Here is a 20,542-nt window from a genome sequence, read left to right on the forward strand (position 1 = left end):
ATTGTGAGTCCCTGGGGAGTGATTCTGGTGTGAGTAAGGTTTGGAAACAGTTCAAGCGGATGTCCGGATTAATGAGGTTGCAGGGTGGTATGTCTGTGTTGTTGAAAGGAGAAGAGGTGATTAGTGAGGATGGGGATAAGGCGAATTTGTTGGAGTATTTTTGCGGGGGTTCACAGTTCGAGGAACCTCCCAGAAGAGGTGAGGATACGAATGGGTGTGGTAGAAGAGGAGACGCGAGAGGTGGTGGCGAATGTTGGGCCTTGGGAGGAGCAATATGAGGTTTCATTTTCGATGGTGGAGTTGAATGGAGCGATTCGGAAGGGGAAGTGGTCTAGCCCTGGGGTGGATGGAGTTATGTATGTATTTTTGAAGAAGTTGCCTGAGGAATGTAAGTTAGAGGTATTAGTGCTGTTCAATGAGATCTGGAAGAATGGAGTTTTGCCGAAGTTGTGGAAAAGAGCGATTGTAGTGGCGATTTTGAAGGGTGGCAAGGTTCCTACAGAGTGTAAGTCATATAGACCGATTGCGTTGACTGTTGTGCTGTGTAAGGTTATGGAACGGATGGTGGTTGATAGATTGGGGTTTTATTTGGAGTCGAAGGATGTTTGAGTGACTTTCAGAGTGGGTTCAGGAGGAATCGGTCGGTGGCTGATCCATTAGTGAGATTAGTGACTGGGGTGGAGGAGGCATTATGTGATGGAGAGTTGGTGGGAGCGTTCTTTTTGGATTTGGAGAAGGCGTATGATATGGTGTGGAAGAGAGGGTTGTTAGTGAGACTGTTGGAGATGGGTGTGAAGGGGAATGTTTCGGTGGATCAAGGCATTTTTGGCAGATAGGACCTTTCAGGTGAGAGTGAGGGGGGTGCTGTCTGAAGTTTGGAAGATGGAGAATGGGACGCCGCAGGGGAGTGTGATTAGTGCGATGCTGTTTAATGCAATGGTGGATGGGTTGATTCGGGCTTTGGCGGGAATTGGGTGTCAGGTGGATTTCTTCGCGGATGATGGTGTGGTCTGGGTAAGAGGGCGGTGTTTGTTGTTGGGACAGAGACGGTTGCAAGCTGCGATAGTACGCATGGAGGAGTGGTGTGGGAAATGGGGTTTCTCAGTGTCTGTGGATAAGAGCGTGAGTATGGTGTTTTTAAAGAAAAGAGTGCAGCAGGAGTTGAATCTGGTTTTGAAAGGTGTGAGGGTGAAGAGCGTGGAAGAGTTTCGATACTTGGGGGTGATTCTGGATAGAAAGTTGAATTGGAATATGCAAGTGGATGGTGTGGTGGATAAGTGTAAACGCAGGCTGAATTTGTTGCGGGCGGTGACTGGGAAAGAATGGGGTGCGCAACAGAAGTGTTTACGAATGTTATATAAGGGGTTGATTTTGAGTGTGATGGATTTAGGGTGTCAGGTGTCAGTGGGTTATACGTCGAGTCAGAAGTTGCGGTTAGATAGGGTACAGGCGAGGGCATTGTTCGGGTGTGATGAGGTCCTCTCCAGTGAATGCGGTTCAGGTGCTTGTGGGAGAAATGCCATTGGGGTTGAGGAGGGATGCGTTAAATATGAGATGGTGGGTGAAGTGCAGTGCGAAGAGTGTGGCTCATGCGTGAATGTTTGATGTATAATTGGAGGTTTGACTATTACAGGGATCGGTGGAGGAGGAAGGGGGGCACTTTTGGGTTTCACATGTGGGAGAAGGGAGTGCAGTGGGGTGTAGGTGATTTGATGATTGTGACAGATACGGATTTGGAGAGAAGGCCGAGGTGGATGATGAGATCTCCAAAGGTGTGTTTGGAGTTGGCGAATGTGGTATCGAAGAAGAGAGGTATGCAGGGTGAGATCAAAGCTTTGGGTCAGGAGTATGTGGCAGGAAAGGAAGGATACAAGGTGTTTACGGATGGTTCAAAGGATCCTGTGTCTGGGAGAGTGGGAATGGCGTATTATCTAGAAAGCATTGGGGGAGTATAAAATAGGACGACTGACGAATGATGTGTCTATTTGTACGGCTGAGTTGGTGGCGATTGCATTGGTGATCGATAGGGTGTGTGAGTTGGGGTATGAGAAAGTGGTGGTGTTCTCAGATTCATTGAGTGGGTTACAGGCGATTGTGGCAGGGGATGGTGATAGGATGTGATTTTGGACATTAGGATGAAGATTGATCGGTGTGTGTGCGGGGGTATGGATTTGGAGTTGGCGTGGGTTCCGAGTCACAGTGGCATTTTGGGAAATGAGTTGGTGGATCTGGCGGCGGGTGAGGGTATGAGGAGGAGAGCGATTGATGTGAGGTTGCCTTTGAGTGTGGATGAGGTGAAGGCTGTGATGATGAGAGGGGTCCTGGATGAGTGGCAGGAGAGGTGGGTGAGTGGGGTGAAGGGCAGGTGGATGTTCGGTGTTCGTGGGAAAGTGCCGGTGAAGGTGGATGCAGGGAGTTCAGAATGGAGGAGGGGGAGGAGGTGATGCTGAATCGGTTGAGGATAGGTCATGTGGGGCTGAATGACTGTCTATTTCGAATAGGGAAGCGTGAATCAAGGGACTGTGCGGTGTGTGGGGTGCCTGAAACGGTGGGACATTTTTTTGATTAGGTGTGAGAGACATGTTGCAGAGAGAGAATTGATGAGGGTTCGGTTGACTGCGTTGGGTGGGAGGACTTTACTGGGAGGTGATGGGGGGAGAGAGGTAGGAGGAGGAGTAGTGTGATGTTGGATTTTGTGAGGCAGACGGGGAGATGGGAGGAGTTGTGAGCTTAAATGGAGCTAAATAATAATTAGTGGGTACGGTGCACATCATCCTATAGGATGGGGAAGCGCCTGAGTGGGTCCGCCCACGCCTCCGATAATTAAGAAGAAGAAGGAAATGGTGGAGTGCGGAGGATTAGGAACGGTGACACATCAGCTGATCCTGGTATTCGGAATGAATGAAACGACAGGAGCGGAAGCGACGCATGACTGCGAGTGTGCGTAGGTTCACTCGTTTATGGTAGCATTTGCAGCGTGCATCTATAAAGACTTTCTGGTTTGAATATTCTCATGTTGCAAAATATGTGAGCGTGCGACACCAAGGTTTATGACCCACGGTTGCTCCGGTGAGAGTTTTCAATGAGATGAAGCACAGGCACCACTTGCATGCTCTGTTTACCCCTCCATGAAGTGTGAGAACTAACAGTATTCAGCTGCTGGTTAATCCGGTCTAGAATGTAATTGATTTATTGGCGTTTGCACAGTGACTAGCCCACATTTCTTTATAATATTGGTGCAGAGAGACAAATGCTAACAGTGGGGTGATAACGGAGCGCACATCATCCAATGGTGTCGGCATGGATTCCATTCAGATGCATTAAAGTGGGAGTGGTTACATTTATTTGTTCCGTTGCTGGCTAAAAGAGATTTCCCACTTGGTGTGTCATAATATAACAGCTGCCACTGGGTTCTACTAACCTCTGTATCCTTCTGTGGAGTGCCAGCAAAGATAGGGGAGTGTGGCCCTAATAGATGCAATTCACGTATGCAGTCACAATTCAAAATACACATAATACAATGTTCAGAAACATGACTGTGGAAATGTGTTATGTTCTAAGTCATAGGACTGGCCCTGACATATTTGGGTAACTGCGCTTAGAAGCTAGGGAATCAAGTCCCACAATTAACATTGATGTGAGACCTTGTATTATCACGTTTGCCATTTGAGATGCTCCGAACTTTGGGATTGACACTACTGTGCTCCGGAGATCTGTTTCAGCTCCCAAGTCGACATCTTTCTACCTGGCTGCTGTGACTTGGACTTCTAAGGCTATACTGCCTGTTACCGCGTCTTGCTTTTCTTCCTGCAGATACCGAATTAACGGTGCACTCACAAGCTTGGTGTCATCTTTCCTGATGGTGTCACTGTGTCCAGCCCTTGTATCGATAGACAGAACTATTAATTGATCTGTTGTAAACATATGTGATGCATGGAAATGACTATGGCTGACCATGCCCATCTTGCCCGCTAGATGACATACTACGCCTCCTTTTGGGTACTAGCAAATGCAGGAAGTAGTGCTGCAGTGAACATACATTGCCATTCTTTGTTTTTAAGCTCAATTTCTTCAAAGTTTACTAATAGACGGCGCAGGTCTCATGAAGGTAATGCGCTTTCACAGGGGCGTTTTCATGCATGATTTCAGAATGGGAGAGAGATGGTTATTCTTAAATTGTATATTCCGAAAATTGAAAAGGCAGGCAACTGATCTGGGTGAATGGCCTGTTTTGAGTAAGTTCACATCCTTCTATAGGCCTGCAGGAACAACACAAGTGCTCTGGGTAACAAACCTCTGAATACTGTGATCCTGTCTAAAACTATGGTTCTTCAAAAATCTAACAATGGCTTACTGTTCTGAGGTTCCTGATTTAGACAGTACTAGTAAAATGCCTGAAGTTTTAGCGCATCTCATGCATCGGATCGTTTATGAATCACCTCGCCCTTCTTTCACTCTTGGTGGAATGATACCCATTAATTGGTTTCCAGAAAATGCAGGGATTACTGTTGCAGCATAATAAAAGAAGAAAATACTGGCATGATTGGGATTTATTTTATTTTGATTTATGATATTACAGGATGTTATTGCCCTATATTTCAGGGATTTCTATGTTTGGGATAGAGATGATCATAGAGACGGGTGGTGTAGCTAACTACATGCTATATGGTGGCTATGCTATGGGGGTTAATGCAACTATATTATTTGGTACTCTTCATTTCCATGTTGGGTTGCTTACTATAAACTTTCCATTAAAAGAACTTATTCTAGGCGAGTCAGTGGTGCTGTTCTGACTATAATACGGGTGGGGTGAGTGGGGCTTTGTGGGAATTTCAGAAGATGCTAATCAGGGAAGATGTGTGTGATGTGTGTGATGTGTGTGATGTGTGTGATGTGTGTGATGTGTGTGATGTGTGTGATGTGTGTGATGTGTGTGATGTGCTGTTGATGTGGGAATGTGATTTCTAGACTTGATGTGATAGTGACTTCCGCTGCTATTTTCATGCTTGTGACTTATAGAGAATAGTATATAACAGCCTCAACTTTTGCCATTTTATGCATTCTTAAAGGTTGAGGCTGGTATAGGCAAAGGTCTTGTATCAATAACAAATGGTTGGCAAAATCTTGAGATGTTAAACGGCTCTCCTGCATGGGTGTTAGATATCTGTGTGGCATATTGAGGTCCTTCTCATCTATAATGGTGTGAGTAAATATGGATATTATTGTGTCTGCATGGGTGTATGAGATAGATGGAGGGGGGAAAATACAAATGGACAGTCTTGAATTAATGTTACGTTAGTGGGGGTGAATTTGGAGGATGTGGTATCATTCAAAGGGAGACATTTTAGGGTTGTGATCGCCTCGCTATTGCCTTTGAGATGCTAAGTGTTGCTTTTTTATTATTGGCTCGCTTTTGGCTTTGCAGAGGTGATATTTAATGTTTTGATTTTCAATGCTAATGGGTGGATTGGTCTGGAAGTATTACTTATGCCAGTGAGGAGAAGAGGTAACTGGAAATGTATTTGGAATCATAATTAAACATAGTGCACTTTGATGATTATACTTTATTTGGGAGTGTGTTTTAAGGGGGAGGATGAATCTCCTTAATGTGTTTGACTGTTATAGATATCTCTTTTTTTTGGATTATAAGCCGCCTGTTCATGATACATTGAGAGGAACTGGGGCTGGGAAAGGTGATGCGTTGATGGTGAGGATGGCTTTTAGTGGCTGGGGTGTTTGTGTATATGGTTGGTGGGGTTATGATATTAGAGCGTGACAAGTGGATGGATGGGGAAACTGCCTATAAATTAGGTTGTGCACTCATGTGTTCTAGAAATGTCATTTGTTTAGATGGGGAGTAGCGTTAGGAGTAGTGGGGGGGAAACCTTATAATTTGTGATGGTAAGTTAGGGTGAGTAGTGGTGTTTAGTATTTAAGTTTATTAGGGTTTCTGGTAGGTATGGTTCAGGATACAGTGTTAGTTGTATATATGCTAGCTCATTTTAAGCCTGATGTTTATCAGACTTTGCATGGTGTAAAATATTCTTGGTCTTCGTATGTTAGTCTTTTTGTGAATCTTATGTTGTTTTTTTATCTTTTGTTATCTTCATTTTCTCACCTCCATCTCGCTTTCTGGTTTGCAGTATGCACTGGATGTAGTATGTTTGTTTTGGTAATGGCAAATGTAAGTTAGTATGGAGTATTAAGGTATGACTCCATTAACTTTTATTTCGTGTAATGTGAAAGGGTTTTACTGTGCTATTAAAAGACAGAAGGTTATGGCAAGGATTTGGAGGAGTAGAGGGGATGTGTTTTTTCTACAAGAGTCCCACCTAAATGAACAAACTGGATGTTATTTGTCTAGTTCAATATATTCGCAGGTGATTTCAAATGACTATGATTCCAGGTCAAGGGGGATGAGCATAATGTTCAGGAAGGGGTTAACGATACAAATAGAGACGACAATTAAGGATGAGCAAGGTCGAGTTATATTGCTAGATGTACTTTATGATGGTAGGAAGGTGACTATTGGGACGGTGTATGCCCCGTGCTCTCCAAGTATGCAGTCTTTCAGTTTGTTGAGTACACTACTGGATAAAATGGAGGGTGAAGTAGTAATTTTGGGGGGTGATTTCAATGTGATGATGGATAGCAAGCTAGATCGGAGGTCTGATTGTAGGTATAATAGCAAAAGAGTTAGTGAGGAATTACGAGCTTTTGCTTTCAAATATGGACTTGATGTGTGGCGGGAACTCCACCATGGGGAGGAGGAATACGATTTCTTTTTCTCCAGTCCATAACTCTTACTCGAGGATTATTATCTTATTAGTAACAAACTGATTAGTCAGACATTGAGTTCAAATATTAATGAGAGGAATTTCAGACCATGCAATGCTTGACATGCAGCTTCATTTAAAGGGTGTAGGGGAAAAGTCCAGAGGGTGGAGGATGCAAGCAACTATACTTAATGATCCATTGATTACTATAGGGTTGGAGGATTTTTATTAGGAAATACTTTGAGGAGACTAAAGGTTCAACTGATGTAAAACTGTTTGGGGCCGTTTTAAAGCAGTGTTACGAGGTGAACTGATAAGCAGAACTGTGTATGCTAAAAAGAAAAGTCAAGAAATGATTAAAAAGATAGAAGAGGAGGTTAAGGAGTTACAAAAGATATGAGCGATTGCAGAGACGGAATCGAATAGGATAAAATTGAGAAAGTTAGACGGCGAGATGAAAAACCATGTACAAACGCTAGCTGGAAAAGGGTCATTTTATACGAAGCAGTGGTTTGGGGAGTTAGGTGATAAGAATGGTAAGTTGTTGGCCAACAAACTTAAAGGGATGCCGATAGATACATGGTTTTTTCCTTACAAACTAAAGAAGGGGATACTTTGCACAAGAACGTAGAAATGTGTGATTATTTTCAGGTATTTTATGAGCGGTTATATAGGGAAGAACTTTATCCTAGTGATGAAGAATTGGAAAATGTCTTTGATTAAAATTACTCTTTCAAAGTTATCTACTGAGAAGAAAACTATACTGGCTGGATTCAGTGATTGATGTTGCTGAGGTCCATAATGCTATTTTACAGATGAAGGAGGGTAAATCACCAGGGTCGGATGGTATTGTTTGAGAGTTTTATAAGAAGTTTGCGACTCAGCTGTCGCCAATTTTATGTGAGATCTTTAATGAATTTATTTCGTCAGGAATTTTGTGTGACTCGATGGATGCTCATTGTTATTCCAAAACCAGAAAAAGACCTTAAAAAATGTGGGAACTATAGGCCAATCTCTTTGTTCAATGTAGATCTTAAAAGCTTTACCAAAATATGGCGAAATTGGTTGATGTCCTGTATGGGAGATGTGATTGATGAGTCTCAGGTGGGTTTTACTCCAGGAAGGATCGGCTATGATAACATAAGGACTGTGTTGAATGTTATTGGGGTGCATTATGGGAAGGAATCAAGTGGGATTATAGGGTTTTTTGATGCTGAAAAGGCCTTTGATAGGGTTCATTGGAAGTTCATGGAATATGCATTGTTAAAAATGGGGTTTGGGCCAGTGTTTATGAAAATTATTGTATTCATCATGTTCTTAGGGCTAAGGTGTTCGTTAATGGGTTGATTTTAGGATCCTTTTCTCTATCTAAAGGCACACGGCAAGGGTGTCCCTTGTCACCAATTTTGTTTAAACTGGCTTTGGAGCCATAAGCTGCATACATCAGACAATGCGAGAAGATTAAAGGGCCTTGTGTCGGGAATACTGAAGTTAAAATATTGTCTTATGCTGATGACATGTTGATTCTTCTGTCGAACCCAGAAGTGTGCGGACCCATGTTGAAGCAAATGTTTGAGGAAGTGGGGAAACTATCGGGACTCAGAGTAAATTGGGATAAAATTGAAATCTCCCCACTGTCTAGGACATGTGATAATGGAATTCTGAAATCATGGAATTGTATATGGTCTCCTGGGGGTGTTAAATATTTGGGTATACATATAATTGGGGATTTGAATAAAATCATTCAATATAATATTGATAAGATAATAGACAAAATTGCATTATCTATTAAAAAATGGGAGGGATTGCATTTAAATTTATGGGCGAAAATGAATGTGGTTAAAATGGTTCTGCTGCCTAAGATATTATATATTATGCAATCAGTTCCTTCATTAATTTATCAGAAACAATTACTAAAGATTGATAAGCTTTTGCAATCCTTTTTATGGGGTGTAGGTAAAAGGCCTCATATTCCGAAATATGTATTGATGCGAAAAGTTGAAGAGGGTGGATTTGGTTATCCAGACTTGGGAAATACGACAAGGCCTTTTTACTCAAAAGTTCATACTATTTTAGGGATGGGAATACTAAAGGACCGATTTGGCTACATATGGAAAGAGAAATGTGTGCTCCCTATCGCTTGGAAAACCTTTATACTATGGGGAAGCTGTCAAATAAGAAGCTAAAATTACAAACAATAGTGGCCGCTAGACAGGCGTTGGGGTCATGGTTTAGGGAGAATGGACATAGTTGTGGTTTGTCAGGATGTGTCTTTATGGCATAATGAGACATTACAACTTAATAATAAATGTTTGAATTGGCAGAGTTGGATTAAAAGTGGTATTTTGAATTTAAGCGATGTGCTGGATGGAGATAGATTGCTGCAATTTGAAGAATTGCAAAGTAGGTATAGTTTAGGAAGTAGAGAACGGGGTAAATATTTGGATTTGATTACTCTAATTAATCAAAAGAGGAGTATGATGGGTGGCACATTCGGGGAGAAACCAGAGATTTGTAAATTGTTGATTTGACAGGAGTATAATGTGTGTACTTATATGCATTTCATTCCCCTGGAGACAGGTCATATTGTAGCTTGGAACTAATTAAAGGATGTATGGTTGGGTGATGTCAATGTGGTCATTACGGAGGATGACTGGAGAGATGTTCTTAGAGTAGGCATGAATTTGGGAAAGGATTTAAATTTGAGGTTTGTTAGGCAGAAAGTAATTGGTAGGGTTTATTGGACACCAGTAAATATGTTAAAATTGAAATTGCGGATAGATGTGTTCTGGAGGTGTGGAAGGGTTAGAGGTACTCTTTTACATCTACTTTTGGACTGCTCAAGAGTGCAGGATTTTTGGAAGGAAGTAGTTGATAGAATTGATTGGATTTTTGGTATAGTTATGCAACGATCGGCAGCAAATATAATCTTGCTTTTACATAGAGAGGTGTGCTAGCACCAGAAAACATAATATCTGTATTGATAGGGCTGTGATGGTGGCAATTAAGCTGATCCGCAGCGTCTGGAAGACTAGGTAGAAACCCGCTGTTGAGGACTGGTTGGTGGAGTTACAAATGTTATCAAAGTATGATAAGATCTCAATGAAAGGTAAAGAGGAAGACTATCTGTCGTTATGGGGGCTGTTTAATTCCTTCTATGAATGATGCAGTGGGGATATGGCAGGAAGGTGGGAGAGAGAGAAGTGGGTGGGCAAATTCCCCCCCTTTTTTTCTTTTTTTTTCCTTTTTTTTTCTTCTTTCCCTTTCTCGTTGTCTTCTGTGATGTTTAGTGTATGTTAATTTTTTATATTGATTTGCTTTATGCTGTTTACATAGGGTGATTGTTTTTTGATGTATTTAATGGTGAGTGTATTGGGATTCTAGATCAGTTAATGATCTTGATAAGATATTGTTATTGTATAGGCTTTTATGGTAGTATTTTATTGAAACCTACGTGATACTATGTTTTGTTGGAAATTGAATAAAAAGATCATACAAAAAAGAAACAAATAGTCTGAGGGACCTTGACGTGTGAGTGATCATGGGTACAGTAGACGTTGCACTAGGGATATTAAAAGCACGCCCAGTCGACGTCCCTTTTCAGACTTCAAAAACATGTGCTGTGCTATGCGCCTACCACGAAATGTCGGCCTATGCAAAGAATGTGAATGTAAGCAAACAGAAGCATCAGAAATACAATTACGGTAAGCAATGTATGCCATATGATTATGGATTGCAATACTTGGATGTGATTTTCCTCTTCCAGTGTATTTTTAAAGTACCTAACTTGAATTATTGAGTGTTGCCTGTGTGGAGAGATTGCAGCCCTAGGCCACTATCACACTTTTCAGAAGACTAAGCCTTGACGGCATCCCTCCTCTCTCCTCATCCTTCCTGGGCTGGCTTTATAAATCCACCTCAACACCTTTATTGGGTTTGGCTAAACTGTCTCTCCCTTTTCACTATAATAAGGTGGCCTCCCAAAATCCCACACCCAGGGCAGATTAAAAAAGAAACGCATCTTAACAGCAGCACACGCGTCTTATATGGAGTGCTGTGGGGACACTTCGGGCCTCATTATGAGTCCGGCGGTAGCTGTGCCAGTGGCATTTTATTGCTGGTGCCCAGTAATGGGGACATACCAGGGCATTGCAGCCTCGGCGGTCCCATTGGACTCAATGGGGAGGATGGATGCACCGGCACCATTCATGAATGGTGCTGGCGCATCGGTCTGCGAGTGGATGCCGTTCCGCCCGCCAGGTCAGACTTCGTAGTCTGCCGGTCTGGTAACCGGTAGCTTACGTGTAATGAGGCCATTTGTCTTCCCTGTAAGCACTTTTGTTACTTTCCAGGCATCCTCTGAACAGGCTGGTGCACTTTCACACTGCCTTTTTAGCTGTGATAATGCACTTACCTTACCATTTACTCAAATGGCTCCTTCACATGTATTAAGCCCAGTACAAGATTACCTGTCCTTTGTAGGCTGTCCTACCTTGCAAGGTGGGTGAGGGTCCCTGTTCCTCTTGCACCTTGGTATTCTTGCACAAAGCCTGTAAAGATTCTATATGTGGTTGCTGGCAGGAAGTAAGTAGTGGGGCTGACTGTTTCAATGCATGTTCCTCCATGGGCTTGGTTGTGACTGGGCATATTCTGGGAATCTGCCTACCCACTTTTGGACAGCCCAGTTGAGCTGGACCCCAGAACTAAGTCGCCCAATTTAGCTGAAGGCCGAAGACGACCTAGGGATGCTGGAGGACTGCTGCAGAAACTAGCATTGGCTCAGCCAATACCACCACATCACAAAACCTCAACATGTTGCTTGACTGGAAAGATCTCTGCAAGGTGCCTTCATCCCTTTGCCTGGGAGAACCAAACAGCCATCTGTCCTGCCCGAACCTTTGCATTTTCTCTGCAAGGCCCGAAAACATCTGTGCTTCGTTGCATGGAATACCTTCTGGCTGGAACGTCTCTTGGGCATCCCAAGGGCTCTACTGAGATGCTGGAAATCCACTGTGCTTCCCTCAAACAGGAGATGAACTTGTTGAGAGCCTGAAGTTAAACTGCTGAGCTTCCCGAGTGACTCCTGACCTTGCCCAGGGTCAGTGAAAGCTCTGCTCAATTCGGCCGTGAGTGTCCTCTTTGTTGTAGGTCCAAACCTGGCTATCCACCAACAATCCTAGGTCTCCAGAGGAAACAAAATACCCCCAGTGACCAACTGTTGACCTTGCACAATAACCACAACGGTGAGGCAAGTCTTCCCTAGTGATGTACCGTCTCCCTGGACCATTTCTACCTTTCTTAAGATTTGAGGACCTGAGATCACTTTCATCTCTTGAAACACTACCCTCCTCATTGGGCGCAAAATCCTGCTTACCTTAGCGCTATGCTGGGCTTGCCTAGGATGGTGATACAGGTTAGTACTTGTGTAGATTATCCTACTGGACCTAAATTGTCTTAAGGTGATTTGTAGAGTTCACAGAAGCAGCTACCACTTTTAAGTCCCTATTTCACCTACTGCATTTCTACTAGATTAACTGCCTTCTGTGTTTCGCCATCCCTAGCTGAGCGGGCCCTCCTAGACTTCTTGCCTTACGTCCAGGAACCTGTGTGGGACACCTAAAGACTCTGAGAGACTTTGTGTAGGCCACACTGGTATTCTGAAGGCTTGGTATGTGGTGCTGGAGTGCATTTTATGTAGAAGGCATATGTTCTGATTTGCTACATCTTTCTCCCTACTTTGGTGTATGCATTTTATTGTCTGAGTAACTGCTTGTGATGATAAAGTTGATAAGCCATAGTAGGTTACTCAACTGTGAGCTGCATATATTTACATTGATATTTTTATTTACCTGCTGAACATTTAAAGTGTACCTTAGTGTAGTACTGTAATAAATTGGTGTTATTTTTATACTTACCTGTATAGGTATTTATTTACTATTTTGGCTACATTTTGGCTGTACTACACAACAGTGCCCCCTTCCTCGTTAGTTCTGCCTTGCTGCTGGTTTATGCTGCTAAAGAGTAATTTGGTTCAGCTGGGATGGTGAAAACTTAGCTCACACTATCCTGGCTTTTCTAAGTCCAGCCACAGATAGTGACTTTGGAAAACCCTCATTACTTTAGTTGATCACAAACAATCCGTTATCATTCCCAGTGGACAAGAGTGATCAGCCTCTTGTACCCTTCCAAAGAGAGGCTGATAGGAGTGTGGCCAATAATTGGACAGTGCCTGAGTATCGGTCAGATTTGCTTTAGGATTTTTTTTACTCGTCTTGTCTTGGAACCCATGTTCTAAATGCTCACTAAATTTCTCTTTTTTTTTTTTTTTTAACTACACAGGTTACGGGTAAATTCAGAGGAGGTGTAAATCCATTTACCAACGGCTGCTGGAGAAACATAAGTCATGTCATCTGCAGTTCCCCTGCTCCCCGGTATGCTTTTTTGTCCACTTCTCCTTCTATGCACACCTCTGCACTTTTTGAATATTCTTGCGCCATATGCTCAATAATTCATTTTTCTATATGTTGTGCTAGTCTTGTTTCCACATGCCGAGTCTTCACGGTATACTCCTAGTTGCAAAGTATAATTATCATTAGAACCTTAGCACACATTGTTAATCTATCAGCAACCTCCAGTGAGTATACCATAAAATCCTACATTTTGCTCGCCTAGTTTATCCTAATCTCGAAAAGGGTTTTTCCTCAAAGGCATGAGTGAAAATATAACTTTTTTTTTTCAGATCAAGTATTTTTATGCTTCTCCAGCATGGGGTCTGGCATGGGTTCACATGCTCATGAATATTCCCTGTCGTCAGGCTGGGAATCCTCGGTAAAGAAAAAAATCAGTTTGTTTCGTTTCTGATCTGTCTTTCTTAGTAGTAACCAATCACTGGTCTCTGGGTCATACTGCCCCCAGCCAATGACTGCCCTCTCCCTAAGCCCTGCCCCTGGCAGCCATCCTCAGATTTGGTAGCACGTTCAAGTGCTGGGACTCCTCGTGCTATAGCTCTCTAGCTTTTACTGCGTTTTGAGCTTTTTCAAAGAGATTTGTCATTTTTTAGTTTAATCGAGCATCAAGCTCCACCGTTTCTACTTCCGATCAACGGGGACCCGTTTCGGATTTATCTACGCCCCTCAAGGGTGAATTTTTCATCGAGTTGCGCTTCTTGGAGGATTCCAGAAGTTTCTGAGGCCTACCTCGTGGACGAGAAAAACATGGCCCAGGAGAAGGGAAGCTCGACTCCCGGCAAACTGTTCAGGATCTGCTCTGGATGTAACCTACAAAATGTGTTCCAGGAGGACGAGCATTCGAAATGCCTTTACTGCCTCCACGAGGACAAAACGCACGTGGAGAAGGACTGTGCGTTTTGCATGAACATGTCGGATTGCACTATGAGGGATCGTCGGACCTGTCCCTCCAACTGGCTGGAAAGCAAGAGCCCAGTAGGTGAGAAGAAGTCAGAGCGGTCTTCTAAGTCTTGTGAGGGCGCCCCGGCGACGGGGGCCCAACAGAAGGCTAAGCACCGCGGGCCCCGGGAGTGCCCATCTCGGGCTCCTCGGCTGCCAGGCAGGGCGCACCTTCACTGACTCCATCAACCGCGAGCCACCGCTCTGGCTCGGGGAAGAGAAAATCCGAGAACCCGGCTAAGCTTCTGGAGAGGCCCCGGTCGATCTCGAAGGATCAGGCCGAAGGGGTGCGAGGCGGTGACCCTCCCCCTAAGGTGAAGGCCTCAAGCGCGCCCAAGATGGTGAAGGCCTTGATCCCGGCAAGGCCTTGATTGAGGGAGTTGCTGCGGCACTGGCGAAGCCTGTGGAGGCTATCCCAGTGGAGGTGACCTCAGGGCTCAGTTTCCCTGCCTCCGTGGAGGGAATCCTCTTTTAAGCCTGTCGAGAAAACCCCAGTGGAAAAAGAGGGGGGGGGGGGCGATAGCCGTGACAGACACGGACACAACCTCCGAGGAGGAACTGACCGAGAATTTGGAAGAGGCCCAGCCCCATGGCAGGGAGCCCGACGAGGGGGACGACGAGAGCGAGGGTGGCGACGACAAGGTTCCCCTGGAGGAGGAACAAACATCGCTTCCGGCACGCCGGTCACAACCCGAGCCATAAGACAACTCGGCGGCCATTTTGACGGCGATCGAGGCCTTATGCACGGAGATAAGGACGAGACTGCCCCTACCCCCGACGGACGACCCAGCTGTACTGGGTCCGTCGGGAAGCACTCCAAACAAGAGGAGAATTCATCCAGCTCCCCTTCAGCCCTCACAGCCTTTGTCACCCTCCCCGGTCCCGAGGGATGACACGGGAACAGACACGGCCACGACTGGGACGGATGAGGACAGCGGCGATGACGGGACTGGCCTCCCATCTCCGATTCCTTGGGCGTCTCCGCCCGACGAAATTGGCTCCTTCCACGCCATGATTGCCAAGGCATCCAAGCTTTTTCAACTCTGCCCCGAAGAAAAGAAGGAAGGCCTCCTCTACCAACGGCGCGAGGCCAAGAGGAAGATGGTCCTCGTGGTGCCGTTGCTGGATGACATTTGGGACGAGGGTCTTGCCCTCCTGAAGAACCCGTCCACGATGCCTGCCAAAAGGGACCGGTACGAGAAGTAGTACCGGGTCCCCGGCGGTGCCCCTTTGTTCCTTAGGGCACAACCGACCACGGATTCGGCCGTCTCGGCAACGGCCAAGAAGAAAGCGGGGAGGGGCTTTGGCTTCAACTTCCCCACCGGACAGCGAGGGAAAGAAACTAGATGCCATGGGACGAGTCATCTCGTCTGGGGCGACAACGATTAAGGCGCGGCCACCGCCTTAGCGATTGTGGCCCGCTACGACAGGGAGTTGTGGTACAAGATCGCCCCCCTGTTGGACTTCCTCCCGGACGACAAGAGGGCAGAGGCCCTGGCGATCCTACAGGAGGGTGAGGTGGCGTCGGACCACGCCATAACGGTGGCCACGGACATTGCCGACACCGGTTTCTGCCAGTTGGGCAACAACGTTTGCCTTCGACGGCGGGGGTGGCTCAAGGCGACGGATTTCCACCAAGACGTGCAAGCTAAGGTTTTGGACATGCCCTTCGACGGGAACAATCTATTCAGAAAGACAGTGGATGAGTCGCTGCAGGCCATTAAGACCGACACGGAGACGGCGCGGGCCTTGGGAGTTCTGCAGCAACGGCGGCCGCCCTTTCGGAACTCTGGAGGCAAGTAAGGTGCCTCCAAAGGATTGGGCGGCGGCTCCTCGACCTACCGTCAGGCGGCCCGCTCCTCGTCGCAAGAAGCCTACAGAGGACGAGGCAAGTCAGGTGGATCTCGCCGCTGTCGCCAGGGAGGCCAAGGCGGCAAGGCTGCTTCCAAGCAAGACTGAACCAGCCGTTGCGTCAGGACCCCACAGAAGCACCCCGGTCAGAGGCCAGCTGACGAAGTTCGTCAGCGTGTGGGAGTCCATCTCCACTGACCGTTGGGTGCTCGATGCCCTGGCCCACGGGCACTCTCTGGAATTTCTAAAGAAGTGCCCCGATTTCCTCCCGTGGCCAGGAAGGAAAACCACGTCCCTCAACTGCTGTTAGGGCTAAGGTCGATGCTCAAGAAAGGAGACATCGAGCTCCTCCCAAAGAGGCTCCGGGGCTCCGGAGTATACTCAAGATACTTCCTCGTCAGAAAGAAGACAGTAGGTTGGCGTCCCATCCTGGACTTGCATCGGCTAAACAAATACATCAAGGCACAGAAGTTCCTGATGGTCACCCTCCAGCACGTACTGGGCCTATCGTCGTTGGATTTGGAAGATGCGTACTTTCACATCCCCATCCTAAAAGGTCACCGAAAGTTTCTCAGGTTCGTAGTCCAAAGGCGGCACTACCAGTTCAAGGCCCTCCCATTCAGATTGAAGTCAGCGCCCAGGGTGTTCAAGTGCCTAGCACCAGTGGCGGCGCGGCTGCGCCTGCAGGGGATCCACGTCTACCCTTACCTGGACGACTGGCTGACCCGAGCAGGGACAAGGGAACTCACTGTCGAACACACGGCACAGACCGTCCTGCTGCTCACGGACCTGGGATTCTATATGAACTTCCCCAAATCCCACCTGGTTCCGTCGCAGGTCGCGCTGTTTCTGGGAGCCAAGCTCGATACTGTAACGCAGTTGGCCTCCCCGTCAGAGGAAAGAACGCAGGCCATCCTGGGCAAGGTACAGCGTCTGCTGGCCACGGACGTTGCCAGAGTGAGGTCCATCAAGTCCCTTCTCGGGATGATGTCCTCTTGCATCTATCTGGTGCGCCTGTGCAGGCTTCGGATGCGTCCTCTGCAGGAGTTCCTCGACGCCCATTGGATGCAAGCGATGGGCAGCTTGGAGGACAAGATCTCGCTCAACGAAGTATTTCCGCCAAGCAATTTGATGGTGGGGCACCCGCACATCTCGCAGCGGGCACAGACTTTTAGACCCCAGCATACCAGGAGATTGTGACGACGGATGCCTCCCAGGAGGGGTGGGCAGCGCACACTGGAGATCTTCACGCGAGAGGCCTGTGGCTCTCAGAGGAGAGGCCGCTCCACATCAACATACTGGAGCTCCGAGCAGTGTTCTGGGCCCTCAAGTCATTCCTCCCGTCCCTCAAGGGCAAGGTGGTGAGGATCTTTACCGACAACACCACCACGATGTTCTACATCCGGAAGCAGGGAGGAACCAGATCCCCAGCCCTGTCCAAGGAAGCCCAGGATCTGTGTCACTGTTCCGTTGCCCAGGGGATGTTTCTGGTACCTTTACATCTAGCAGGTATAAAAAAAACCATCGCCGACTCACTCAGCAGAGAGTTGCGCTCGTGCCACAAGTGGGAACTACACCAGGATCAAGTGGATCAACCCTTACGGCGATGGGGCAAACCCCAAATCGACCTGTTCGCGACGGCGATGAACTCCAAGTGCCAGAGGTTCGCCAGCAGGTTCCCCCAGCCGAGGAGCATGGGCGATGCTTTCTTGTTCCCCTGGGACGGCCTGTTCCTGTATGCGTTCCCTCCGTTGCCGTTGCTGGTCAGGCTCATCAACCAACTCAAGAGGTCCCGGTGCAGGATGATCCTCCTCGCACTGAGGTGGCCGAGACAGATATGGTTCCCGGACCTTCTGGACTTGTCAGCGTCCCCACCAGTCAAACTGGACGCAGATCTTCCCTCCAGAGAAGGAGGTGCCATTCTTCATCACAACCCGGAGTCGCTGAACTTGCAGGCCTGGCTCCAGCAGCACTATAGTTTGGAGGATACGATATCCCAGCTGACTGCAGAGAGGTTCTTGCAAAGGCCAGGGTGTCCTCAACTCTCGTGCTACGGACACAAGTGGAAGAGGTTCTCTGTCTGGTGCCGTGCACAGAAGATTAACCCTCTACGGATTACAGCCCCTCAAGTGCTACCGTACTTACTGTCGCTGGCCAAAGCTGGACTAGCTCATGCTTCCATCAAGATACATTTGGCAGCGATTTCCCAATAAACCAGAACTGCAGGACGGTCGTCCCTGTGCTCTCATCGCCTGGTGAAGGAGTTTATGAAAGGACTGTTCCGATCGTTCCCGCCGGTGAAGGCTCCAGCCCCGGCGTGGGAGCTCAACGTGGTGCTGACCAGGCTCATGGGCCTGCCATTCGATCCCTTGCATTCGGCTCCGTTGAAGTTCCTGTCGTGGAAGACAGCGTTCTTTGTGGCCATCACCTCTGCACGACGCGTGGGAGACATTCAGGCCCTTTCCTGCAAGCCTCCATACTTGACTTTCCACGAGACAAGGGTGGTGCTGAGGACGCACCCCTCCTTCATGCCCAAGGTGCCGTCGGACTTCCATCTCAATGAGCCCTTGGTGTTACCAGTCTTTTTCCCGTCGCCTTCGTCGCCGGCCGAGAGGACTTTGCACTCGCTGGATGTAGCTAGAGCGCTGAAGTTCTATGTGGACCGAATGAAGAGCTTTCGGAAGACATCACAGCTGTTTGTGAACTTTGGACCTGTGAACCAAGGGAAGGCTCTCTCGAAGGCTTCCATTTCCAGATGGCTCTCCGGCTGCATCATGCACTGTCATCGGTTGGCAAACCGACCGTTGCCCGGCCGTCCGAGAGCCCATTCGAACAGAGTGATCGCTGCTACCACGGCGTTCTTGTCTGGTGTGCCCCTACTGGACATCTGCAGGGCTGCTACGTGGAGGTCGGCGCACACCTTCACGAGCTTCTACTGCGTCGACCGGGATTCCAGGAAGGAGTCCAGAGTCGGCCAGGCAGTGCTGCACAACCTGTTCGCTTAAGGTGAGCCTGGGGAAGAGGTTAAGATGCTTAATGTTGAGCCTTGCCACCTCCCGTGGTTGTGCATGTGTACTGCTATGTATTGTTATATTCATGAGCATGTGAATCCATGCCAGACCCCATGCTGGAGAAGGAACAAGTTACTTACCTGTAACTGTTGTTCTCCAGCATGGGTCTGGCATGGATTCACATGCGAACCCTACCTCCTTCCCCTCTGCGGCTCTTCACTTGGTCATACTGCCACTTTACGTGCTACCAAATCTGAGGATGGAGGGCGGGGCTTAGGGAGAGGGCAGTCATTGACTGGGGGCAGTATGACCCAGAGACCAGTGATTGGTTACTACTAAGAAAGACAGATCAGAAACGAAACTGATACTGGTTTTTTTCTTTACCGAGGATTCCCAGCCTGACGACGGGGAATATTCATGAGCATGTGAATCCATGCCAGACCCATGCTGGAGAACAACAGTTACAGGTAAGTAACTTGTTCCATTCCAGTTACAAAAACAGTTTGTTTCCTTATTTCGATCCAAATTAAAATCAACAGACAAGAAATCAGAAAACGGCGTAAAAGATATCAGGCTTCAATGGCAGGAGTTCCATTCCAAATCAATGCTTTCCATCAGTTGCCCAGTCCTCAAACCCCTTCAGAATTCAAGCCAATTATTGAGTCTATAAAGTTAAGCTCAGCCAAGATTAGCACTATTTTTTGTCCCATTAATGGCCAAATGAGCTGAACATTTGAAACTGGAGAAGGAAAGCAACTGGAGTGGCAGAAGTTGCAGAAGAAGTGGTGTCAGGAAACTGCAGAGTGTGCAAAGCAGATGCCAAAGTGAAGGCCTCGACAAAAGCCGTAGTGGAAAAAGTTGGGAAACTGCAGAGTGTGCAGAGCAGAAGCAGACGTCTAAGCGGAGGCCCCGACAGAAGTAGTGGGGAACTGCAGAATGTGTGCAGCGGGAAGCGCAGCAGAGCAGGTGAAACGTTCCCAAGAGACGGAGGACCGCTTCAGCAGACCATCTTACCTGAGGACCTGGTGGATCCTGGCTAGCTCACGGGAAACGCAACGTGAGCAGCAGCACTCACGGAAGAGCGATCTGAAGCGCTGGCGAACCGGAGAGGGTCTGACTGTGACCCAAGGTCCCACATGCAGAGGAGAAGCACTGCAGACCTGTGACAACACCCGGAGACGCTGGATACCTGTGACAACACCCAGAGACGCTGGATAAAGCAGGAGAGTTCACATGAATAGAAAGATAACCCTGGGGCACTCCATAAGGGACAAGAGGTAGAAGGGCAAACCAGGTACAATTCCGCTCAGCTGGGACATATGTTTGAAGAAAATTGGAACCTGCATTGCCACCAGCCAAGAAAATATAAAGCAGAGAACGAAGGGCAAAAGGGGTGCAATTCTCCAGCATTGGATCTTTCATGGATTCACATGCTTTGAATATTCCCCGTCGTCAGGCTGGGAATCCCCGGTACATTATATAGACCCTTTCCCGTAGG

General features: G+C 47.1%; 1 protein-coding gene across 2 annotated transcripts in view; it reads left to right on the plus strand.

The window, feature by feature from the left end:
* ZDHHC5 (zinc finger DHHC-type palmitoyltransferase 5) overlaps positions 1 to 20,542 on the plus strand; it is an 825,906-nt gene that overhangs the window by 512,405 nt on the left and 292,959 nt on the right. For both annotated transcript variants that reach the window (XM_069629025.1, XM_069629026.1), the window contains one exon: positions 13,116 to 13,207. In XM_069629025.1, coding sequence (XP_069485126.1) covers positions 13,116 to 13,207 — 92 coding nt within the window. The remainder of the gene's footprint in view (positions 1 to 13,115; positions 13,208 to 20,542) is intronic.

This window comes from Ambystoma mexicanum, chromosome 12 (assembly GCF_040938575.1).
Source record: "Ambystoma mexicanum isolate Mex_15411 chromosome 12, UKY_AmexF1_1, whole genome shotgun sequence".
In the NCBI taxonomy this organism is placed as follows: domain Eukaryota; kingdom Metazoa; phylum Chordata; class Amphibia; order Caudata; family Ambystomatidae; genus Ambystoma; species Ambystoma mexicanum.